The sequence below is a fragment of the Caretta caretta genome, chromosome 28, assembly GCF_965140235.1.
Source record: "Caretta caretta isolate rCarCar2 chromosome 28, rCarCar1.hap1, whole genome shotgun sequence".
In the NCBI taxonomy this organism is placed as follows: Eukaryota; Metazoa; Chordata; order Testudines; family Cheloniidae; genus Caretta; species Caretta caretta.
This window is the reverse complement of record NC_134233.1, coordinates 3,006,050-3,031,769: the sequence shown is the minus strand read 5'-3', so window position 1 is coordinate 3,031,769 and position 25,720 is coordinate 3,006,050. Positions and strand designations below refer to the sequence as shown.

Below are 25,720 nucleotides of genomic sequence, written 5' to 3'. Positions count from 1 at the left end.
CTGTCTGGCAGGAGGGGAACTCAGCATGCAGGTTTCTGGAGGTACTAATTAGCTGAGCCAGCCTCCATTTGCCTCGCCCTTGTTCTCCCCTCAGGGCTGGGGAGTGACTGAACCATCAAAGAACCCACAGCCAAGTCACCGGCTGCATCACTGAGGGTGAGCAGCGAATATAAAAACTACAGCGTGGCCAGGAGCCGGAGACAACAACGCCGGATCTCCAGGACGGACAGACAGCAGGACAAGGAATCCTGCCAGATACGCTCCTCTGTGCCTCCCCAACTAAGATGGGCGTCTATAAAGTTCGTGTCGCCACCGGGAACTTCCTGCTAGCCGGGACATTCAGCTCCATCTCCATCACCCTGGTGGGGACCCACGAGGAGAGTGACAAGAAGCCCCTCGACAACTACGGGAAGGACTTCAACCCTGGGGCGGTGAGTACTAGTAGAACGGGGCCAGGCTCTGTGGACAGATCCACCCCGTCGACATGGCGGGGTGTTTGATCATCAATCCCCAGCTTCTGGAGTCATGGGATCATGACGGGAGATGCTCCCTTTTTTGTTAAAAAAAAAATTCTGTCTCTAGTCCTCGTGGGTGGATAGAAAAGCCTAAAAACATGAACATGGAGAAGGTAAAAGGGTCTGGAGATACCTTACATTTTTCTTAAAGCTCCAGCTCCTGGAATCAAAGGATCATGCTAGGAAGAATTGCAGCTTTAGTTTTACAAAATACGCTTTTAGTCCTCGGTAGTGTGGAGAAAAGCTTCCAAACTTTGCTGTGAAAATTTTCAATGGAAACTTTTTTTTTTAATGCAAAATGAAGATTCCATGTCCCTGAAATGGTTTTTTTTTTTTTTTTTTTTTTTTGCTAATTTGTGTCAGTTTTACCAAATTGTTTTGGTTAGGAGGGGGGCCCGAAAAAATGCCCCCCCCCAAAACCTTTGCTTTTGTTTTCATTTCAAAATGATGTTTCCTTGAATTTTATTTTTAAGAAAGTCAAAACAAACTTTTTTCATATGCCCCAAATCAAAACGAAACTTTTCGCTTTGGGCACTTCGCCCTTCAATTATTTTTTTCCCCTTCCTGTTTCATTCCCAAAGATTTCAGTTTTTGCTTTCACTCAAAAATGGCATTGTTTGATTTTTGTTCCTCAGAATGCCTCAGACTGAAAAATCCATTATTTACACAGTTGTACTCGGTGGATGGGTCCAGGCAGGGGTAGCCAATTTTTTCTTAAGGTCCAAATTTCTTGGTCAAGGTCTAGTTAAGGTCCAGCCTCCAGAGAAATTAATAATAAAAAACCCCAGTAATGATACAAAGTAAATAAAAAGATTTTCAGGTCCATTCAAAAGCATCTTGGGGGGAGGGATAGCTCAGTGGTTTGAGCATTGGCCTGCTAAACCCAGGGTTGTGAGTTCAATCCTTGAGGGGGCCATTTAGGGATCTGGGGCAAAAATTGGGGATTGGTCCTGCTTTGAGCAGGGGGTTGGACTAGATGACCTCCTGAGGTCCCTTCCAACTCTGATATTCTATGATTCTATGATCTGGTGGTCCAAATTTGGCCTGTGATTGGCTTATTGACTACCCCTGGTCCAGTGGTTAGAGCAGTCGGCTGTCCTGCCACAGCCTTACTGCATGACCTTGAGCAAGTTACTTAGACCTTCTCTGCCTCCGTTTCCCCATCTGTACAATGAAGATAATAGCGTAGCCCTGCCTTAGAAGGTGTGGTGAGGCTAAATAAATTACAGAGTGTGAGATGGTGATGGGTAGCAGATAAGTATTACAGATGTCTCAAAAAAAACCCATCTCCAACGCACGGAAAATGTAAAGCGCCTGGAGTCATGTGAGAATCTCAGCTTTTGTGTGTGTGTGTGAGAGGGGAGCCAGTGCCTAGTCTTCACAGTGGCATAGACTAGTTTGAAAATGTGACTGCTGCTAACGAAACCAGGAATCAAATCAAACAAATTGATTGGAGAGGGGGGCGGAGAAAAGCCACTGGAACGGTCCGAGAGCTGGGAAGAAAGTGAGAGACTAAAAGATCCTGATTTCTTTCACTTCTCAAATGGGAGACAGAGCGGTGACTTGACTCCGGGGTGTCAGGACTTGCATGGGGAGAACATTCCCGGGGACTTAGCAGAGAAAGACACAACAGGCCCCAACAGCTGGAAGTTAAAGCCAGCGAAACACAAGTTAGAAACAAGGCGGAAATTAACATTCCGGGGGAACTAACCACTGCACCAAACTGCCAAGGGACGAGGCAGATTGTCGGCCTCTTGGCAGCGTCAGATCCAGACCAAAGGCTGTCATAGATGCACAGAGTTTAAGAATGGGCGAAGCGGAGGAATTTGATGGGGGGAAACTTCTGTTCTTGTCTTGCAAAGAAATCTGACAATCCAGCAAAGAAGCAGCTCAGGGAATCTCAAACAAGAGTAAGGAAAGGGGATTTTTTACCTCTGGATTTGGCCCTGGGGCGGCTGCTGCTGGGGTCCTGAGTCCGGTTCTGAGGTCCCCCCCCCCCAGTTCAAGAGGGATGTGGATAAATTGGAGAGAGGTCAGCGAAGAGCCACAAGAATGATCAAGGACCTGGAAAACCTGCCTTCGAGGGAGAGACGCCAGGAGCTTGGCCCGTGTAGCTTCACAAAGAGAAGGGCGAGGGGTGACTTGGTCCCTCGCTGTAAATACCTCCGTGGGGGAGCAGAAATGTGATCACAGAGGATCCTTCCATCTAGCGGAGACAGGTCTAAGAAAATCCAATATTGGGAAGCTGAAACTGGGCAAATAAGACAGTTTGTTCACAGGGAGTGTAATTTGCCAGAGGAACTTACAGTGAACCAGACAATCTCCGTTGCAAAATGACCAGTGATGGAGTATCCCCCACTGCCCTCAACCGGGGATGAATTCAGTGCCGCTTTCTCAAGAGGTACAGCCCCATGCATAACTGGCTGCCGGTCCATGACCGGGACCGCTGCTGCCCCAATGGAATAACCATCATCATGATGAAAAAAAACAAAAACGGGACAGTCAACGAAAGCGGCAAAATATAATTGGATGCAAGGACTTTACATTCCCCACCCGCCCTGGTCCAGGATTCGTGGCTACTGAGTGGAGAGGTGCTTTTGCAAGAGGATTAAATACGTCTATGAACAACCAGAACAGCATCCAGCTTTCCACCTGCTGCAATAAACACAGGCGAGGGTTGTTTGCCCTCAGATCCCTGCTCTCCTGCCAGTTCCTAAGCGCCCGGGGCTGAGGGACAAATGGCATTTACGGGCTTGCTCCTTGATGGGGTTTCTTGCTTTCAAGCAGCTGGGACTGGACACTGTGGGAGACAGGATACTGGATTAGATGGGCCCAATCCAGGGCAGCAAGGAGAAGGCAGGATGCCAGGGTAGATGGGCCCATGGGTCTGATCCACTGCAGCAGTTCCAATATCTCTTGGTGGATTCATAGGCTGACTTCTGAAAAACAACCCGTGTCCAGCAGGATAAGAGAGACTGCCCATAGGACCGCATTGTGCCGAGCACTGCCAGGCGCTGCCCAGACCCCCCGACCGAGATTGGGGCCCCGCCATGCTGGGCGCTGCCCAGAGCCCACTGCACCAACACAGAGTGTGAGTCACTCCCTCAGCTGACAAACTCACAGCGCAAATAAACAAGAGAAATAAGGTGGGGAGGAAAAATGGAGTATTAATTGCGGGTCACACGCCTGGCGTGATGCAGGTACAAATTACAGAACCTGTTTCAAAGACAGGGAAACTGAGTCATTGTAAGAGGCAGGAAATTTGCCAAATGTGACACAGTGAGTCTGTCAGACACAACCCAGGAGTCCGGGGTCCAACTCCCTTCGACCCCCACTCCCCTCCCAGAGCCAGGGATAGAACCCAGGAGTCCTGGTTCCCAGCCACCTGCTTTCTCCCGCAACTTTTAGGTCTGTAAGCGAGTGACCAGAGAGATTGAAGTGTTCTCTGACTGGTTTTTGAATGTTATAATTCTTGACGTCTGATTTGTGTCCATTTATTCTTTTACGTAGAGACTGTCCAGTTTGACCAATGTACATGGCAGAGGGGCATTGCTGGCACACATAGAATCATAGAAGATCAGGGTTGGAAGGACCTCAGGAGGTGTCTAGTCCAACCCCCTGCTCAAAGCAGGACCGATCCCCAATTAAATCATCCCAGCCAGGGCTTTGTCAAGCCAGGCCTTAAAAACTTCTAAGGAAGGAGATTCCACCACCTCCCTAGGTAACGCATTCCAGTGTTTCACCACCCTCCTAGTGAAAATTTTTTTCCTAATATCCAACCTAAATCTCCCCCACTGCAATGTGAGACTATTACTCCTTGTCCTGTCCTCTTCTACCACTGAGAATAGTCTAGAACCATCCTCTTTGGAACCCCGTTTCAAGTAGTTGAAAGCAGCTATCAAATCCCCCCTCATTCTTCTCTTCCGCAGACTAAACAATCCCAGGTCCCTCAGCCTCTCTTCATAAGTCATGTGTTCCAATCCCCTAATCATTTTTGTTGCCCTCCGCTGGACTCTTTCCAATTTTTCCACATCCTTCTTGTAGTGTGGGGCCCAAAACTGGACACAGTACTCCAGATGAGGCCTCACCAATGTCGAGTAGAGGGGAACGATCAAGTCCCTCGATCTGCCGGCAATGCCCCTATGTATACATCCCAAAATGCCATTGGCCTTTTTGGCAACAAGGGCACACTGCTGACTCATATCCAGCTTCTCATCCACTGTAACCCCTAGGTCCTTCTCTGCAGAACGGCTGCCGAGCCATTCGGTCCCTAGTCTGTAGCGGTGCATGGGATTCTTCCGTCCTAAGTGCAGAACTCTGCACTTGTCCTTGTTGAACCTCATCAGATTTCTTTTGGCCCAATCCTCCAATTTGTCTAGGGCCCTCTGTATCCTATCCCTGCCCTCCAGCGTATCTACCTCTCCTCCCAGTTTAGTGTCATCTGCAAACTTGCTGAGGGTGCAATCCACACCATCCTCCAGATCATTTATGAAGATATTGAACAAAACCGGCCCCAGGACTGACCCTTGGGGCACTCCACTTGATACCGGCTGCCAACTAGACATGGAGCCATTGATCACTACCCGTTGAGCCTGACAATCTAGCCAACTTTCTACCCACCTTATAGTCCATTCATCCAGCCCATACTTCCTTAACTTGCTGGCAAGAATACTGTGGGAGACCGTGTCAAAAGCTATGCTAAAGTCAAGGAACAACACGTCCACCGCTTTCCCCTCATCCACAGAGCCAGTTATCTCGTCATAGAAGGCAATTAGATTCGTCAGGCATGACTTGCCCTTGGTGAATCCATGCTGACTGTTCCTGATCATTTTCCTCTCCTCTAAATGCTTCAGAATTGATTTCTTGAGGACCTGCTCCATGATTTTTCCAGGGACTGAGGTGAGGCTGACTGGCCTGTAGTTCCCAGGATCCTCCTTCTTCCCTTTTTTAAAGATGGGCACTACATTAGCCTTTTTCCGGTCGTCCGGGACCTTCCCCGATTGCCGTGAGTTTTCAAAGATAATGGCCAATGGCTCTGCAATCACATCCGCCAATTCCTTTAGCTCTCTCGGATGCAACTCGTCCGGCCCCATGGACTTGTGCTCGTCCAGCTTTTCTAAATAGTCCCAAACCACTTCTTTCTCCACAGAGGGCTGGTCACCTCCTCCCCATGCTGTGCTGCCCCGTGCAGCAGTCTGGGAGCTGAGCTTGTTCGTGAAGACAGAGGCAAAAAAAGCATTGAGTACATTAGCTTTTTCCACATCCTCTGTCACTCGGTTGCCTCCCTCATTCAGTAAGGGGCCCACACTTTCCTTGGCTTTTTTTGTCCGAGAGGCGGGACAATCCTTTGAACACCGGGTGCAAGGCCGAGCAAAATCAATCCAGATGATCCCGTTGTCATTTTATCTTCTAGACACAGGTCTCCACCTCGTCGGTCCCATGTACATGGCCGGCCCGTGTGGTTTGCCGCGCTGGGGTAGCCGGGTTGGGCCCAGGGTAGGAGCGAGACACGTCAGGGCAGGTGAAGCCTTTCATCGGCCCAGCTTGAGCTGGTGACAGAGAGGCACTCTCGAGCGGACACGGAGCTCGGTTTCGGGTCTCTCTTGCCGACGTCGGCCCCAGGGCCGGATTAACCCTTCGGGGGCCCCGGCGCCCAGACCGTGGCCCCACCCCCGCCGCCTTCCCCCCACTCCTGGGGGGAGGGGCAGAGAACAGTCAGTGAGGGGGCAGGGGGGAAGAGGAGCGAGTGAGGGGGCAGAGAGGAGAGTGGGGGGAGGAGTGGAGAGGAGCGAGCCGTGCGTGCTGGGGGAGGGGCAGAGAGGAGAGGGGGGAGGGGCAGAGAGGAGCGAGCCGTGGGTGCTGGGGGAGGGGCAGAGAGGAGAGTGGGGGGAGGAGTGGAGAGGAGCGAGCCGTGCGTGCTGGGGGAGGGGCAGAGAGGAGAGGGGGGGAGGGGCAGAGAGGAGAGTGGGGGGAGGAGTGGAGAGGAGCGAGCCGTGGGTGCTGGGGGAGGGGGAGAGAGAAGCGAGTGGGGGGAGGAGTGGAGAGGAGCGAGCCGTGGGTGCTGGGGGAGGGGCAGAGAGGAGAGGGGGGGAGGGGCAGAGAGGAGCGAGCCGTGCGTGCTGGGGGAGGGGCAGAGAGGAGAGAGGGGGGAGGGGCAGAGAGAAGCGAGCCGTGGGTGCTGGGGGAGGGGCAGAGAGGAGGGAGGGGCAGAGAGAAGCGAGCCGTGGGTGCTGGGGGAGGGGGAGAGAGAAGCGAGTGGGGGGAGGAGTGGAGAGGAGCGAGCCGTGGGTGCTGGGGGAGGGGCAGAGAGGAGAGGGGGGAGGGGCAGAGAGGAGCGAGCCGTGGGTGCTGGGGGAGGGGGAGAGAGGAGAGGGGGGGAGGGGCAGAGAGAAGCGAGCCGTGGGTGCTGGGGGAGGGGCAGAGAGGAGAGAGAGGCAGAGAGGAGCGAGCCGTGGGTGCTGGGGGAGGGGCAGAGAGGAGAGGGGGGAGGGGCAGAGAGGAGCGAGCCGTGGGTGCTGGGGGAGGGGCAGAGAGGAGAGAGGGGGGAGGGGCAGAGAGAAGCGAGCCGTGGGTGCTGGGGGAGGGGGAGAGAGGAGAGGGGGGGAGGGGCAGAGAGAAGCGAGCCGTGGGTGCTGGGGGAGGGGCAGAGAGGAGAGAGCGGCAGAGAGGAGCGAGCCGTGGGTGCTGGGGGAGGGGCAGAGAGGAGCAAGTGGGGGGAGGGGGCAAGCGGGGGGAGGGGCAGCGGCCAGCAGCGGGTGGGGGAAGGGTGGAGAGGAGCAAGCGGAGGACGGGGCCTCAGGGGGGAGCGCAGGCAGAGCGGGGGCGGGGCCCCAGTCTGGGCACCGGGGCCCCTTCTGAGCGTGGGTAGTGACAGAGAGAGCTAGCCCGGGCCCCGAGCGCCATCGGGGTGTGTGACCTGTGGGGACCGTAATCTCCACTGGAGTCCGTGGATCTGCCGGCGCAGTGAAGCACCCCGGATCTGTTCACCGCCAGCGGCGGATCTGCTCCCCTGGGCGCCTGTGCCAAACGGCCGCCGCTGGGGACGTGGCTGCCAACATTAGCTGACAGCAGGACGTCGGCCTCTGCTTTAACTGAGGCCAAGCTCAGACGCACCCGGCTGCTCTGACCCATTTGTGGCAGCTTCTGAAACGTGGGGGGCACCAACAGAGGGCTCACCAAGGCTTGAAAGGGATTGCGCCCGTCTCCTAGACACTGCTAGGCTCCGCTGAGGTACCTCAAGCTGTAGCCAAACCGGTAAAGCTTGGCCTCTACCTCCGGGCGAATGAAAGGCAGGTGCCAAGTAGAACACTAGTTGCAACAGTGACCGGGCTGATCTGTGTTTTCTTGGAGACTTCCACACAATGGGGGCACAGGAGGCCAGCAAGTGTTTTATTTTGGGTGGGGGGGGTGGAGACAGATGCTGCCAGTTAACCCCTGAGTTGCTGGATTAATCCCTGACTCACACCCTCATGCTCTGGCCCCCCTCCCTGCCCCCCGCTGCAGGTGGAGGAGTTCAAGCTGTGCTGCCGGCGCTGGCTGGGGGACATCATCCTGGTGCGGCTACACAAGGAGCCCTACTCCTTCTACCCCAGCGACAACTGGTACTGCAGCTTCGTGGAGGTCGTCTCCCCCCACGGCCAGTGCTACCGCTTCCCCTGCTACCAGTGGATCGAGGGCTACCGCACCCTGGAGCTGCGGGAGGGCAAAGGTAGGGGGCTGCGGGCTGGGGGCAGGGCCTGGGGGGCCGCTTGGGGTCATAGCAAACTAGCTATCCCCGTACACGACCCCTCTGTGTATCCATCCCCGTACACGCCCCTCAGTCTATCCATCCCCGTACACCCCTCTATCCATCCCCATACACGCCCCTCTGTGTATCCATCCCCATACACACCCCTCTGTGTATCCATCCCCGTACACGCCCCTCTGTCTATCCATCCCCATACACGCCCCTCTGTCTATCCATCCCTGTACACCCCTCTATCCATCCCCATACACGCCCCTCTGTGTATCCATCCCCATACACACCCCTCAGTCTATCCATCCCCGTACACCCCCTATCCATCTCCATACACGCCCCTCTGTGTATCCATCCCCATACACGCCCCTCTGTCTATCCATCCCCGTACATGCCCCTCAGTCTATCCATCCCCGTATACCCCTCTATCCATCTCCATACACGCCCCTCTGTGTATCCATCCCCATACACACCCCTCTGTCTATCCATCCCTGTACACCCCTCTATCTATCCATCCCCGTACACTCCCCTCAGTCTATCCATCCCCGTACACCCCCTATCCATCTCCATACACGCCCCTCTGTCTATCCATCCCCATACACACCCCTCTGTCTATCCATCCCCGTACATGCCCCTCTGTCTATCCATCCCCATACACACCCCTCAGTCTATCCATCCCCGTACACCCCTATCCATCTCCATACACGCCCCTCTGTCTATCCATCCCCATACACGCCCCTCTGTCTATCCATCCCTGTACACCCCTCTATCCATCCCCATACACACCCCTCAGTCTATCCATCCCCGTACACCCCCTATCCATCTCCATACACGCCCCTCTGTGTATCCATCCCCATACACGCCCCTCTGTCTATCCATCCCCGTACATGCCCCTCAGTCTATCCATCTCCATACACGCCCCTCTGTGTATCCATCCCCATACACACCCCTCTGTCTATCCATCCCTGTACACCCCTCTGTCTATCCATCCCCGTACACTCCCCTCTGTCTATCCATCCCCGTACACCTCTGCCAGGGTTCCCTCCCCACTCTGAACTCTGAGGTACAGATGTGGGTACCCACATGAAAGACCCCCTAAGCTTCTTTCCACCAGCTTAGGTTAAAAATTTCTCCAAAGCACAAATCCTTCCTTGTCCTTGGATGGGTACTGCTGCCACCACCAAGTGATTTAGACAAAAGTTCAGGAAAAGGTTCACTTGGAGTCCTTATTCCCCCAAAATATCCCCCCAAGTCCCTTCACCCACTTTCCTGGGGAGGCTTGAGAATAATATACACTGGACACTAGCTAGAACGCGCGTCTATATAGCGGAAATTCGCATATAATCCGGTCGCAGCAATGGATCCCAAATTTAATTACTTTAATTGCAGTTCATTTTAATGCGGTCCCCGCTATAAGAGAGTTCCCATGTTAACGCGGTACCACACATGGATCCCAAATCCCACATTCTAACCAATTTAGCACAGACCAAACCCCTTGGTTTTTAGGACACTGAAAATTAATCAGGTTCTTAAAAGAAGAATTTTATTTATAAAAAAAGTAAGAGAATCACATCTGCAAAATCAGGATGGAAGGTAACTTTACAGGGTAAATAAAAAGATTTTAAACACAGAGGATTCCCCTCTGATGCTGTTACAAAACAGGAATGAAATTACCTCTTAGCACAGGGAAAATTCACAAGCTAAAACAAAAGATAATCTAATGCATTTCCTTGCCCTTACTTACAATTTTTGAATCTTAGATGAATCATTTCAGGTATGTTTTCAGGAGATGTTTTACCTGCCTGGTCTCTCTCTCCGTAGAGAGGGGGAACAAACAAAGAAAGCACAAACAAAAAACTCCCCGCCAGATTTGAAAGCATCTTTTTTCCTTATTGGTCCCTTTGGTCAGGTGCCAACCAGGTTATTTGAGCTTCTTAACCCCTTACAGGTAAAGATTCAGTACAGCTACCCAGGAGGGATTTTATGCTACCCGTATCTGTATGTATATGACAACCCGCCTCTGTCTATCCATCCCTGTACACCCCTCCTATCTAATCTATCTATCTATCTATCTATCCCATAAACACCCCTGTCTCTCTCTCTACCACCTTCTCTCCTCTCGCCCAGGCCAGACGGTTTGCGATGATGCCGATTCCCCTTGGCTGCTGGAGCAGCGGCAGGCCGAGCTCAAGCACCGACGCGAGTGCTATGGGTGAGTGAGACCCAGGTGGGGTTTGGGGGAGCTCTCCGGGGCTCAGACCAGCGCGGGGTCCCGGGGATGGAGGGGTGGTAGGAACCGCAGGACAGGTAGGCCCGGGACTCTGGCTGAGGGTTAGATGGGGCAGCGGCAGGCCAGGGCTAACGTCCCCGGCGGTCTCTCCCTGCCCAGGTGGAAGGAGTACGCCCCCGGCCTGCCCCGGTGCCTGGCGGTGGAGAGCATCATTGAGCTGGACTGCAACACCATGTACTCCTTCACCAAGAGCACCAACTTCCTGCTGCGCGGGGGGAACGCGTGAGTGCGGCTTCCCCACGGCCAGACCCGTTCCCAGCGCCGAGCCCCTAGGCCTGCCCTTAGAAATTACCCCTAACCCTGAACAGTAACTGCAATCCTGTACACAACCCTGTACAGTAACCCTAAGCCTGTAAACTCCTGCTTGCGGTGAACCACATCAGTGCTGCTGCCCCACAGCCCAGACCCCTTCCCAGGGACTAAGCTAACCCCTGACCCAATATACTAACCTCAACCTTAATCCGAGCTCCCTAACCCCACCCCATACACTGCAGCCTGACCCTAAACCTTCACCCAGGCCCGCACTTGCCTGCTGCAGGCGAGGAACGTCCCGCCCCGTCCAGCTCCGCATCCTTCCCAGGGACGGGCCAGAACCTCCGGCCTGCTCCCCCACGCTTGCCCTGCCCCCCTCCCCGTCCATCTCCGCCCCATTCCCGGGCAGCGGCCTGAACCCCCGGCCAGGCCCCACACACTCCCTCTGCCCCCCAGGCAGGTGGAGCTGCGTCTGAAGGGTTTCCTGAGCTGCACCAACTCCTGGGCAAAGCTGGACGACATCAACAAGGTTTTCTGCTTCAAGAAGACCCCGATCACAGGTGGGTGACCCTCCCACCCCCACCCCGAGCCCCGCTCGCCTGGGCCCTCGGGAGCCCCCATGCACAGAGCAGGATGATTGGGATGGGTGTGATGCAAGCGGCTAGAGACCCCAGTGATGATTGTGCCAGGCACTGGCCAGACCACCCCCCCCGGCCGCGATCAGGGACCCCCTAGTGCCAGGCACTGCCCAGACCCCCCCCGACCGCAATCAGGGACCCCCTTGTGCCAGACCCCTCCGACTGTAATCAGGGACCCCTGTGTGCCGGGCACTGCCCAGACCCCCCCCCCGACTGCGACCAGGGTCCCCCTTGTGCCAGGTGCTGCCCAGACCCCCCCGACTGTGATCAGGGACCCCCTTGTGCCAGGCACTAACCAGACCCCCCCTCCCCTGACTGGGGATCCCCATGTGCCAGACGCTGCCCAGACCCCCCCCCCCCGACAGCAATCAGGGACCCCCTTGTCCCTGGTGCTGCCCAGACCCCCCCTGAGATCAGACCCCCCTCATGCTGGACCCGTCTCCCCTGAGTCCCGGCCCGGCATGTTAACCCCACGGCTGCCCTGCCCATGTCCCCCCAGAGTACGTACGGGCGCACTGGAGAGAGGACACGTTCTTCGGGTACCAGTTCCTGAACGGGGTCCACCCGGTGATGATCCGGCGCTGCACGGAGCTGCCCTGCAACTTCCCTGTCACGCCGGCCATGGTGGCCTCCTCCCTGGGGGAGAGCACCAGCCTGCAGGACGAGCTGGAGGTAAGTGGGGCACTGGGGACACCCCTGGGGGACTCGGCCGCAGTCTGGGCTCTCGGCTCCCTCTCCAGCGTCGCTCTGGGCACGAGCAGCCACGGGTCAGAGGTGTCCAGCTAGCCCAACTCCAGAGCCAGGGGCCGCACTCACACTGGCCACTCAGCTCCAGGGGCTAGTCCCAGGGCACTGCTGCAGGGAAGCTCGCAGCGCTGGGGTCTCAGCTTTCCCCCAGCCCTCACACTCCGCTCTGCTCCCCCTGTGCCTTGCAGAAGGGGAACATCTTCCTCGCTGACTATCAAATCCTGGAGGGCATCCCGGCCAACACGATCAACGGCTACCAGCAGTATATCGCCGCCCCCCTCTGCCTGCTGCTCCTACAGCCCTCCGGGGAGCTCATCCCCATAGCCATCCAGGTAACGGTCCCCGGCCCCCCCACACTGCCCAGCGGGACCCCCTCACAGCCCCAACCTCTGCACAGTCCCAGAGCTGGGCCTTGTGTCTAAGAGACCGGCCCAGGGAGAGAACCCAGGAGTCCTGGCTCCCAGCCCCCTGTGTTCTAAGCACTAGACCCCACTCCCCTCCCAGAGCCGGGGAGAGAACCCAGGAGTCCTGGCTCCCAGCCCCGACCTGCTCTAACCCACCAGCTCCCACTCCCCTCCCAGAGCCGGGGAGAGAACCCAGGAGTCCTGGCTCCCTAATCCCCCCACACTCTTCTGTGTGCCTGCGTGTGCCCAGTTGTGTGTCTATGCACACCCCAACTCTGTGAGTCTCCTCTTCCTAACACTGGATTTGCTGCACCGTCATGTCCCCGCACCCTGGCAGCCAGCTCCCAGCCCCTGGGCCCCCCGGGGGAAGCAGCAGGATTCACACACCTGGTTTGTGCCAACCTGCCCCCCCCCGCCCTCCTGTGTCTCTCCCCCCCGCAGCTCAGCCAGTGCCCGGGCCCCGACAGCCCCATCTTCCTGCCCAGCGACTCTGAGTGGGACTGGACCCTGGCCAAGACCTGGGTGCGCTATGCCGAATTCCTGGTGCACGAGGCCGTCAGCAACCTGCTGCTCACCCACCTGATCAACGAGACCTTCATCCTGGCCACCCTACGCCACCTGCCCCTGTGCCACCCACTCTTCAAGGTGAGAGAGGGGCTGGGGGCCAGCTGTGCCCAGATGTATTGTTTCTTGACTTTAGCAAAGCTTTTGACACGGTCTCCCACAGTATTCTTGTCAGCAAGTTAAGGAAGTATGGGCTGGATGAATGCACTATAAGGTGGGTAGAAAGCTGGCTAGATTGTCGGGCTCAACGGGTAGTGATCAATGGCTCCATGTCTAGTTGGCAGCCGGTATCAAGTGGAGTGCCCCAAGGGTCGGTCCTGGGGCCGGTTTTGTTCAATATCTTCATAAATGATCTGGAGGATGGTGTGGATTGCACTCTCAGCAAATTTGCGGATGATACTAAACTGGGAGGAGTGGTAGATACGCTGGAGGGCAGGGATAGGATACAGAAGGACCTAGACAAATTGGAGGATTGGGCCAAAAGAAATCTGATGAGGTTCAATAAGGATAAGTGCAGGGTCCTGCACTTAGGACGGAAGAACCCAAAGCACAGCTACAGACTAGGGACCGAATGGCTAGGCAGCAGTTCTGCGGAAAAGGACCTAGGGGTGACAGTGGACGAGAAGCTGGATATGAGTCAGCAGTGTGCCCTTGTTGCCAAGAAGGCCAATGGCATTTTGGGACGTATAAGTAGGGGCATAGCGAGCAGATCGAGGGACGTGATCGTCCCCCTCTATTCGACATTGGTGAGGCCTCATCTGGAGTACTGTGTCCAGTTTTGGGCCCCACACTTCAAGAAGGATGTGGATAAATTGGAGAGAGTCCAGCGAAGGGCAACAAAAATGATTAGGGGTCTGGAACACATGAGTTATGAGGAGAGGCTGAGGGAGCTGGGCTTGTTTAGCCTGCAGAAGAGAAGAATGAGGGGGGGATTTGATAGCTGCTTTCAACTACCTGAAAGGGGGTTCCAAAGAGGATGGCTCTAGACTGTTCTCAATGGTATCAGATGACAGAACGAGGAGTAATGGTCTCAAGTTGCAGTGGGGGAGGTTTAGGTTGGATATTAGGAAAAACTTTTTCACTAAGAGGGTGGTGAAACACTGGAATGCGTTACCTAGGGAGGTGGTAGAATCTCCTTCCTTAGAGGTTTTTAAGGTCAGGCTTGACAAAGCCCTGGCTGGGATGATTTAACTGGGAATTGGTCCTGCTTCGAGCAGGGGGTTGGACTAGATGACCTTCTGGGGTCCCTTCCAACCCTGATATTCTATGATTCTATGTGCGGGAGGGAAGAGCCCAGCTGGGGAAGCGTGCCGGAAGGGGCCCTGCCCCCGGCATCCAGCTGTGCCCAGCCGCCCGTGCGTGTGCCCGGCAGGGTGCGGGTGCCCGGTGTGCCAGGCTGGGCATGCCCCACACCAGCACCTCCCCCACCTCGTGGATGATGGGGGAGAAGGAGCCGCTGCTGGCTTCTCGGTGGGGCCGGGTCTTTGCCCCTCCCCGGATACATGCGGGGATGGGGGTGGGGGGTGGCTGCCTGCTTGCTCTCACCCACCCCTCTGTCTCCTCTCCGCCCTAGCTGCTGCTGCCCCACACCCGCTACACGCTGCATGTCAACATCCTGGCCAGGACCCTGCTACTCAGACGCGGAGGGCACATTGATAAGGTGAGAGGATGCCATGGTCAGGGGCATTGGCCCCCGCTCCCCTCCCAGAGCCGGGGAGAGAACCCAGGAGTCCTGGCCCCCAGCCCCCCTGCTCTAACCCACCAGCCCCCACTCCGCTCCCAGAGCCGGGGAGAGAACCCAGGAGTCCTGGCCTCCAGCCCCTCTGCTCTAACCTACCAGCCCCCACTCCCCTCCCAGAGCCGGGGAGAGAACCCAGGAGTCCTGGCCCCCAGCCCCCCCTGCTCCAACCCACCAGCCCCCACTCCCCTCCCAGAGCCAGGGAGAGAACCCAGGAGTCCTGGCCCCCAGCTCCTCTGCTCTAACCACTAGTCCCCACTCCCCTCCCAGAGCCAGGGAGAGAACCCAGGAGTCCTGGCTCCCAGCCCCTCTGCTCTAACCCACCAGCCCCCACTCCCCTCCCAGAGCCGGGGAGAGAACCCAGGAGTCCTGGCCCCCAGCCCCCCTGCTCTAACCCACCAGCCCCCACTCCCCTCTCAGAGCCAGGGAGAGAACCCAGGAGTCCTGGCTCCCAGCCCCCCTGCTCTAACCCACCAGCCCCCACTCCCCTCCCAGAGCCGGGGAGAGAACCCAGGAGTCCTGGCCCCCAGCTCCTCCTGCTCTAACCACTAGTCCCCACTCCCCTCCTAGAGCCACTAACTTGGGAATAAAACGTGCCTGTCGCCCGAGCTACCAGCCTCACCTGGAACGGGCAGGATGAGAACTCAAAGCAACTGCGACAGCCCGGAAAATTGGGCTGAAATCGACAAGCTGAAATTCAATGAAGACAAGAGCAAAGTGCGCCACTGAGGAAGGAAAAATCCAGTGCCAAGTCCACAATGGGACATAACTGGCAGCCAGGGGTGGGGGTGGGGAGTTCGTACTGCTCAAAAAGTTCAGGCAGTTATGGTTCGGAAAAAGGGTAATATCATTCTAGGCTGTATTAACGGGAGCATTGTGTGTAAAACCCGAGAGGTTATTGTCTGGCCCTGGTGAGACCTCAGCTGGAGAACGGGGGATGTGGCCAAATTGGAGAGAGTCCGGAAAAGTGGAACAAACATGATAAAAGGTTTCGAAACCCTGATCTATGAGGCCAGGTTAAAAAGAACTGGGCACAAGGAGTCCTGAGAGAAGAAGACCAAGAGGGGGACCTGAGCATCTTCAAATACGTTACAAAGAGGACGGTGATCAATTGTTCTCTGGTCCTGCTGAAGGCAGGACAAGAAGTAATGGGCTTAATCTGCAACACGGGAGATTTAGGTTAGATATTAGGAAAAGCTTTCTCTCTCTAAAGATACTTAACTCTGGAGCAAGCATGGAGGTTGTGGAATCTCCATCATTGGCGGTTTCTAAGAACCGGTTGGACAAACACCGGTCAGGCGTGGTCTAGGTTGACTTGGTCCTGCCTTGGCGCGGTGGGGCTGGACTCGGTGACCTCTCAAGGTCCCTTCCAGCCCCACGATTCTACGGTTCTGTGAAAACACGGGTGTTGGGAGTGATAGGTCATTTCTGGGGTACAACACAGAGCAAAACATCGGCACATTTGTCACGGGGCGTATTGTGCATTGATGTTTTGTGCTGAAATAGAACGCGGCGGTGTTTCATTCTAACCTGCCCCTCGGCCCGGTGGCTCGGAGGTTGAAGGCTCTCTCTCTCTGGTGTCTTCCCAGGGCATGGGCTCGGGGCTCAAGGGGACGAAGGTGCTGATGGCCAAGGGCATGTCCTGCCTGACTTATGCCTCCCTCTGCTTCCCTGATGACATCCAAGAGCGCGGGGTTGACTGCATCCCCAATTACTACTACAGGGATGATGGGCTGAAGATCTGGTCGGCCATTGAGAGGTAAGGAGCAGGAGCAGGGGCAGAGGCTAGCGAGGAAGCAGATGGCATGTGGAAAATTCCCACCAGCCCAGAGTTGCTTGGAAACACGGCTTTCCTACCACGTAAAGAATTCTGAGTTAAGAAAACCCTGCAATTCCCCAAAAGGAACTTTTTCAAACACACCGGCCCCCACACACCAAGCTAGATTGCATGAATGCTCCTTGAGCCACTCATGAATCACACAGAGAAGAGCACCAGCCAATTCTCCCCAGCCTTGCACACCAGATCTATCCCATTTTGTCCTGCTCAGAAGCCTGCCCAGTTTAAGTTTATTACCTACTCCACCCCGCGCTCAATGTGGAGAGGACATACACCAGTCTTTGTACCTGAGCTGAGATTTCCTGAGCACTTCAACCAAACCAAATTGTTTTAGGTAAAATATAAAACAGGTTTATTAACTATAGAAAGATAGATTTTTAGAGGTGAGCGATAGTTACCAAAGAAAATAAAAGGTAAGCACACAGTCTAAATCTCAAACCTTATTACACTAGGCAGCATTTAGATCAAGCAATTTTTCTCATCCCACCGGATGTTACAGTTCTTAATACACAGGCTTCTCCCTGAAGCCTGGGACCAGTCTCCTCAGTCAAAGTTTTCATCTTCCCAGCATTCTTGTTGCTTTCGGCGTAGGTGAGGGAGGAGAGAGGCCAAGGAACAATGCTGCTGTCTCTTATTCTATACCCTCAGTCCGTGTGCCTAGAAGACACTTGCCCAGACACATCCTGGTGGGCTTTGCTGAGTCACTGGGTTGAGCAATCCCTCTGGTGGGTCTTGTGCAACTGAGTCAGAAAGTGGAACAGTCCCCATTGTGTGGTGCTTGGGAAGCCCTCACTGAATTGTAAATCCCTTGATTACAACTCTCCTGCTTATTAATGATCATTCAACATCCTCCTGGGTGGGGGGAAGTTCTTTAACTGTCACTAGCAAATTTACAGCATATTTCAGTAACAACCACCCAGCAAAATCTCATAACTTCATACACACTAATGATATACACATTGGGAAAGAGCAACAGGTTTCAGAAGATCGTGACCTTTCATATGATATCTTACATGGCATGCTTTGTATGAAATATCACAACCACACGTGAATGACACATATGGATTTTACAGGGAGCTATTTTGAGGTACGGTGTGTCACAGATTATATTCCTGATACCTGGAGGTTCCCTGGTAACAAGGCGGCGTGGTGCCAACAGGCAGCTTTGGGCACTAAAAAATTAACCCTACCACAATGGAAAAGTCAACCACCATAAATATTGATGCCTGGCTTGGTGATCTGGCTGATCACGCAGCTAACGAATCACTGGCAATCAGAGAAAGGGAATGCCTGAAAAATTCAAAGCAATTTCGGCTGACTTTTTAGAAGTCTATGATCAATATAGACACTGAAGATAGATCACATTCCCTCCCCTGCCTTTATCCTAACCCCCTTTACTTACTTTGTGTGGTAGATTGGTTGGCTTTGGAAAAGGAATGAAAACTTATAAATACACAAAAATGGAGAGGAAAAGTCAAATGTTTGGGAATTTTTTCCCAAAAGCAAATTCCGGGGAAAGGTCTTGTTGGGGGTGAATGGAAACACTTTGTTTCTGTCAAGCCAGGACGTTTTGTGTCAATGGCAACTCTTGTTTAACGTGTTAACTTCCACAAGAGCAAGTCCAATTTGAAATGAAAAGTTCAACTCTGCAGTAGACTGTAGATGAGATCCAAGATCACCTGGAGGTCAGGCCAGAGGCTTGGCCACCAGGCCATGCTCCCACACCTAGAAAAGGGCAAAGTGGAGGTGACAGTAGGTGCTGGCAAGGATGCATGGTAGCACTGGGCCCTTTGCAGTCGCTGGCTGAGTGTGGCTGGCGCACTGGGGAGCAATGCGGCCTGCATTGACCCATCAAGCTGACACATCTCTGCTCTCTCCAGCTTCGTCTCCGGCATCGTCAGATACTATTACCCCAGTGATGCCCATGTCCTGGCCGACTGCGAGCTGCAGGCCTGGGCAGACGAGATCTTCAATCAAGGTTTCCTGGGGAACGAGGCATCCGGTAGGGGCCACGGGAACCCAGAGCTCTGCAGCCGCCAGTCACCGGGCTCCATGCGGGGTCATGCGGAGCGTCTCCGGACTGTGTGTCTCAGGAGACTGAACGACTGTCAGCCAGATCTCGGCCGGTATCAATGGGCGTCTCTCCATTGCAGTCAACGGGGCCAGATCCCGGCCGGTGTCAATGGGCGTCTCTCCATTGCAGTCAATGGGGCCAGATCCCGGCTGGTGTCAATGGGCGTCTCTCCATTGCAGTCAACGGGGCCAGATCCCGGCCGGTGTCAATGGGCGTCTCTCCATTGCAGTCAACGGGGCCAGATCCCGGCCGGTGTCAATGGGCGTCTCTCCATTGCAGTCAACGGGGCCAGATCCCGGCCGGTGTCAATGGGCCTCTCTCCATTGCAGTCAACGGGGCCAGATCCCGGCCGGTGTCAATGGGCCTCTCTCCATTGCAGTCAACGGGGCCAGATCCCGGCCGGTGTCAATGGGCCTCTCTCCATTGCAGTCAACGGGGCCAGATCCCGGCCGGTGTCAATGGGCCTCTCTCCATTGCAGTCAACGGGGCCAGATCCCGGCCGGTGTCAATGGGCCTCTCTCCATTGCAGTCAACGGGGCCAGATCCCGGCCGGTGTCAATGAGCCTCTCTCCATTGCAGTCAACGGGGCCAGATCCCGGCCGGTGTCAATGGGCGTCTCTCCATTGCAGTCAATGGGGCCAGATTCCAGCTCATATCAAGTGGCCCTGCAGGGGACAGGGAGCAAGATCTCTGACCCCATAGGGACAGGGTGGTCTGGGTCATAGCAGTGGGACGGGACCGTGGGAGACTGGGAATGGCCCCGCCCTGGGAAAGGGCAGGGTGGGGACCTGACGCGTGGCTGAGCTGAGGCCTGGAGCAGGGGAGCGTCTCACTGGGGCAGGCTCCGGCTGAGGGAGGCATCGAACCCGGCTCTAGGGGTCCCAGTGCCGAGGCCGCTGAGCAGGGCAGGGCCAGGTCAGTGATGCCCGTTCTCCGTCCCACAGGCTTCCCCTCGTCCCTGCAGAGCATCCCTGAGCTCATCAAGTACCTGACCATGTGGATCTACTGCTGCTCGGCCCGGCACGCCGCCCTCAATAACGGGCAGGTAGGGAGAGGCCAGCCGGGGCGCTCGGAGCCCCATTTCCTGCCCCCCCACAGGGCCCTGGGGTCCAGCCACCAACATCCCCGCACCCCACATGGGGCTCTGGGATCCCGCCACCAACATCCCCACCCTGCACCGCACCCCACTGACACCTCAATCCCCAGGACCCTGCTCTAGCAGCCAATCCCCCAACCAGAACCCAACCCCAATGAGACCCCGGACACCTCGGGACCCTCCCCCACCACCACGCTCACACCCCCGACCCCCGCCTTGACTTTCCTACCCGTTGCCCATGGATGAGACTGTGACCAAGCCCCGGGTGCCCTGGTCTCTTGGTGCCCCCTGGGCGGGGTGAGGAGGGGATCCCTGGCTGGGCTTGGGGAGGTTCCTGGCTGGGCTGGGGGGTCCCCGGCTGCTCTGACTGCGGGGGTCTCTCTGGGCTGCAGTATGACCTTGGCGCTTGGATGCCCAACTTCCCGGCCACCATGAGGAACCCCCCGCCCCAGGCCAAGGGCACCACCTCGCTGGAGAGCTACCTGGACACCATCCCGGAGGTCAACAGCACCAGCCTCGCTATCTACATCCTCTGGATCCTCTGCTGCGAGCCGGGGGACTCGGTGAGGACACGGGTGCCAGGGGGCGCTGTGGGGCAGGGAGCGGGGCAGGGGTTCAGCAGGGGGCGCTCTCCCCTGGCTGGCAGGGCTGGCCCCAGGGCGGCGCTAGGGGGTGCTGTGGGGCAGGGAGCGGGGGGGGGGCTCAGCAGGGGGGCGCTCTCCCCCGGCAGGCAGGGCTGGCCCCAGGGTGACGCTAGGGGGCGCTAGGCAGCGGGTGTCTCTTGCATGACCCGTTCCACTGAGTTCTCCGTCCCCTCCCTTGTGGTAGCAGTAAAGGACCCGCTGACATTTCACACGAGCCGGGGGGTGAACCAGGGTGTCCTGGCCCAGTTGCACACTGGGGGACACCCACAAATGCCCCCCTGTTGTTTCAACCGGCCGCAGGATTCTCCTTCCCTCCCTGGCCTGAACTCTTCCCAGTATTGCTACACAGCTGGTAAACACCTGCCCTGTGCTCTCGGCCCAGGGCCTGAGGGATCCTTGTGCCACCAGTCGCCCCGCCCCAGAGGTGGCCGCATCTCAGCACCGGGCGAGGGGCTCCTGTGTCACCGGCCACCCCGCCCCAGAGGTGGCCGCATCTCAGCGCCGGGCGAGGGGTCCCTGGGTCACCGGCAGCCCCGCCCCAGAGGTGGCCGTGTCTCTGCACCGGGCGAGGGGTCCCTTCCGGGCTGTCCCTCACTGCTCTCCCGTTCCCTTGCAGAGATCCCTGGGCACGTACCCCGACGAGCACTTCACAGAGGAGGAGCCCAAGCAGCTGATCGCAGCCTTCCAGGGGCGCCTGGCCCAGATCTCCCAGGAGATCCAAGAGAGGAACAAGTCCCTGCCCATCCCCTACCGCTACCTGGATCCCCACCAAATCGAGAACAGCACGTCCATCTGAGCCCGGCCGGAGAGCCCCAGGGATGGGCCCCATGTGGCCGCTGGCACCGCTGTCCCTGCGATCCTGTCCCGGGAGCAATAAACCACAGCCTGGTTCCACTCTGAATGGCTGATTCTCTCTCGTGGGGTACTGCGCGGGGGGCTGGCAGCCAGGACTCCTGGGTTCTCTCCCCGGCTCTGGGCAGGGTGAGGGTGGTTAGAGCAGGGGGGGCTGACAGCCAGGACTCCTGGGTTGTCTCCCTGGCTCTGGGAGGGGAGTGGGGGCTGGTGGGGAGCCAGGACTCCTGGCTTCTATTGTCCATAGGCAATAGGCATAAGTCTCCTGTGCTCACTGTGCCTCAGTTTACCCCTCATCAAAAGGAGAGGATGTTCCCAAGCTCCACCACAGGGGGAACTAAGATTAGCCTGGGGCAGGGCCAGGTCAGACTCGGGGTCAGCCCCGAGTGGCAAGAATGACTCCCCCCAGGGAAGGACACGCCTTGAAATCTCTAGCCTGACCCTTTATTTACATGGTCACATACAGTCGTTAACGACCCCAGTCGTGAGGTGTCTAGTTCATCTCCTCCGCCCACCCCGACACGTTATAAATATAGATATAGTCCCCTGCCCTTCCCCCGCCACCCTGGCCGCTTCCCTCCCCCCAAGATACACCCAAAAGTCGTTGCAAAAAAAAAAAAGTACAATTTGTACACGAGTCTATGAAAAATGATAGACAACCAGATCCCCAGACTGGGTGGCCGGCTCCTCCCTCAAAGCTGTGAGCCTCCTGGGCCTTTAAAACACGGCCGATCACAGGCCACCCCTTTAAGAAAATTTTTTTTTGATCTGCAGACAAATATTTACCAAGCACATTGAGTGTCATCAGAAATGCAGGGTAGAGAAAGATGACCATTCACAGGCCACCCCTTTAAGAGATGGATGATTACATGCCACCCCTTTAAGAAAATTTTTTTTCATCTGCAGACAAATATTTACCAAGCACATTGAGTGTCATCAGAAATGCAGGGTAGAGAAAGATGGCCATTCACAGGTCACCCCTTTAAGAGACAGACACTCACAGCCCCCCCCGGAAAGTTATTTTTGTCTGCAGACAAATATCTTCCAAGTAAATCGAACCACCATGAAAAAACGCAGCATAGACAAAAGTGGCCACCCCTTTAAGGAAAAACAAATCTACAGATTAAAAAATGACCATCCCTTTAAGAAATATGTTCCCCCCCCGTCCCCTCCCCGCCACAGACACATCCCAACCAGGTGCATTCCCACTGCATTCCCACTACACCGAAATATTGATCGAGTACAGTGACCCCTTGGCCTCCACCTCTGGGTGGGTTTTACGGGAGGGGAGTTTCGTGTTGGGTTGGGGGGGGGGGTGTTTGTTTGCAGATCACTATTGACCAAGTCTGTCGAGCAATGACAAAAACCCATGTGGCAGAACCTAGCCAATCAGCCTCAAGCCCTTTATGACTATATTTTTTGTCCACAGACAAATATTAACCAAGTGCACCCGGGCTGGCATTGCGATAATTTTCCAGACAGGTCACTGGATCCTTGGACCGCAAGGTCGGGCATATTACGATTATTTTTGGCCCAGTTTTTCACAGGCCACTGTAGCTGACTGATGATCTGGGCGGGTGAGGCCCCCGCCAAGGGGAAACCTGATCACGAGGCGAGGGCATTTCCAACCATTTCATAACAACTGTGGGGGGCAGCTATTTCACTCATTCAACCAACAAACCGCGGGGAGAAAAGTCATCCCGGCTAAAGATTCGGCACAGCCGAGAACGCCAAAGACTTAGAATCATAGAATCATAGAATATCAGGGTTGGAAGGGACCTCAGGAGGTATCTAGTCCAACCCCCTGCTCAAAGCAGGACCAACCCCAACTAAATCATCCCAGCCAGGGCTTTGTCAAGCCTGACCTTAAAAACCTCTAAGGAAGGAGATTCCACCACCTCCCTAGGTAACACATTCCAGTGTTTCACCACCCTCCCAGTGAAAAAGTTTTTCCTAATATCCAACCTAAACCTCCCCCACTGCAACTTGAGACCATTACTCCTTGTCCTGTCATCTGCTATCACGGAGAATAATGTAGATCCATCCTCTTTGGAACCCCCTCTCAGGTAGTTGAAAGCAGCTATCAAATCCCCCCTCATTCTTCTCTTCCGCAGACTAAACAATCCCAGTTCCCTCAGCCTCTCCTCATAACTCATGTGTTCCAGACCCCTAATCATTTTTGTTGCCCTTCGCTGGACTCTTTCCAATTTTTCCACATCCTTCTTGTAGTGTGGGGCCCAAAACTGGACACAGTACTCCAGATGAGGCCTCACCAATGTCAAATAGAGGGGAACGATCACGTCCCTCGATCTGCTGGCAATGCCCCTACTTATACATCCCAAAATGCCATTGGCCTTCTTGGCAACAAGGGCACACTGCTGACTCATATCCCGCTTCTCGTCCACTGTCACCCCTAGGTCCTTCTCTGTAGAGCTGCTGCCGAGCCATTCGGTCCCTAGTCTGTAGCAGTGCATGGGATTCTTCCGTCCTAAGTGCAGGACTCTGCACTTGTCCTTGTTGAACCTCATCCGATTTCTTTTGGCCCAATCCTCCAATTTGTCTAGGGCCCTCTGTATCCTATCCCTGCCCTCCAGCGTATCTACTATTCCAAGCCATTCCAGGCAAAAAACAAGTGGGGGGGGGGCACGGAGCCACATTCGTTCAGCCCCCCACGGCTGGAGGCAGGAACCAATTGCAGGACCTCCAGCCCCACAAAGCAGCTGTTGGCAGGGATCAGAGTAACAGCCGTGTTAGTCTGTATTTGCAAAAAGAAAAGGAGGACTTGTGGCACCTTAGAGACTAACCAATTTATTTGAGCATGAGCTTTCGTGAGCTACAGCTCACTTCATCAGATGCATGCCGTGGAAACTGCAGCAGACTTTATATACACACAGAGAATATGAAACAATACCTCCTCCCACCCCACTGTCCTGCTGGTAATAGCTTATCTAAAGTGATCATCAGGTGGGCCATTTCCAGCACAAATCCAGGTTTTCTCACCCTCCACCCCCCCACACAAATTCACTCTCCTGCTGGTGCTAGCCCATCCAAAGTGACAACTCTTTACATAATCAAGTCGGGCTATTTCCTGCACAAATCCAGGTTTTCTCACATCCCCCCCCCCCCACCCCCATACACACACAAACTCACTCTCCTGCTGGTAATAGCTCATCTAACTGACCACTCTCCAAGTTTAAATCCAAGTTAAACCAGAACATCTGGGGGGGGGGGGTAGGAAAAAACAAGAGGAAACAGGCTACCTTGCATAATGACTTAGCCACTCCCAGTCTCTATTTAAGCCTAAATTAATAGTATCCAATTTGCAAATGAATTCCAATTCAGCAGTTTCTCACTGGAGTCTGGATTTGAAGTTTTTTTGTTTTAAGATAGCGACCTTCATGTCTGTGATTGCGTGACCACAGAGATTGAAGTGTTCTCCGACTGGTTTATGAATGTTATAATTCTTGACATCTGATTTGTGTCCATTTATTCTTGGCTAATAATAATAATAAAAATAATAATGGCTAAGTCATTATGCAAGGTAGCCTGTTTCCTCTTGTTAAACTTGGAGAGTGGTCAGTTAGATGAGCTATTACCAGCAGGAGAGTGAGTTTGTGTGTGTATGGGGGTGGGGGGGGGGGATGTGAGAAAACCTGGATTTGTGCAGGAAATAGCCCGACTTGATTATGTAAAGAGTTGTCACTTTGGATGGGCTAGCACCAGCAGGAGAGTGAATTTGTGTGGGGGGGTGGAGGGTGAGAAAACCTGGATTTGTGCTGGAAATGGCCCACCTGATGATCACTTTAGATAAGCTATTACCAGCAGGACAGTGGGGTGGGAGGAGGTATTGTTTCATATTCTCTGTGTATATATAAAGTCTGCTGCAGTTTCCACGGTATACATCTGATGAAGTGAGCTGTAGCTCACGAAAGCTCATGCTCAAATAAATTGGTTAGTCTCTAAGGTGCCACAAGTCCTCCTTTTCTGTTGGCAGGGAGTGAGCAGAACGTTGTTCCCATCACTCCCACAAGAGGGAGCTAATCCCCCAGCACCCAGACTCATATATATATATATATTAGAAAACAAACCTTGAAGGCCCTCTTTACCCATCCCAAAGAAGCAAAAAACGAGCAAAAAAATATTTGTTCGTGGCTTCCAAGGCCAGCCAGGACATTTTGCTCAGGTAGTTTGACCTTCTGGAGACCACAGGCCAAAGACCTGCCCCAAAATAATCCCTTTTTGTGCTAGAGAAGCTCTTTAAAAACAAAAAAACACACCCCATCTTGACTGAAATCTTGCCCAGGATGGAGTATTCACCCCACGCCACTCGGTAA

The 25,720-nt window shown here is 55.0% G+C and overlaps 1 protein-coding gene across 1 annotated transcript; it reads left to right on the top strand.

Moving 5' to 3' along the window:
* Positions 1 to 284: 284 nt before the first annotated feature.
* On the top strand, positions 285 to 21,410 carry LOC125628546 (hydroperoxide isomerase ALOXE3). Its single transcript, XM_048833579.2, has 14 exons — positions 285 to 431; positions 8,019 to 8,223; positions 10,378 to 10,462; positions 10,640 to 10,762; positions 11,249 to 11,352; positions 11,930 to 12,102; positions 12,366 to 12,509; positions 13,023 to 13,226; positions 14,719 to 14,805; positions 16,473 to 16,642; positions 18,601 to 18,722; positions 19,739 to 19,839; positions 20,283 to 20,453; positions 21,151 to 21,410. Exons 1-14 carry the CDS (start codon positions 285 to 287, stop codon positions 21,328 to 21,330), a joined length of 2,016 nt encoding a protein of 671 aa, XP_048689536.1. The 3' UTR covers positions 21,331 to 21,410.
* Positions 21,411 to 25,720: the final 4,310 nt, after the last annotated feature.

Excerpts from the sequence above, each read along its gene's own strand:
- LOC125628546 (XM_048833579.2), top strand. The coding sequence starts at position 285 with ATGGGCGTCTATAAAGTTCGTGTCGCCACCGGGAACTTCCTGCTAGCC. Across the intron at positions 19,840-20,282 it reads CCGCCCTCAATAACGGGCAG|TATGACCTTGGCGCTTGGAT; the intron begins GTAGGGAGAGGC and ends TCTGGGCTGCAG. Across the intron at positions 20,454-21,150 it reads GCTGCGAGCCGGGGGACTCG|AGATCCCTGGGCACGTACCC; the intron begins GTGAGGACACGG and ends GTTCCCTTGCAG.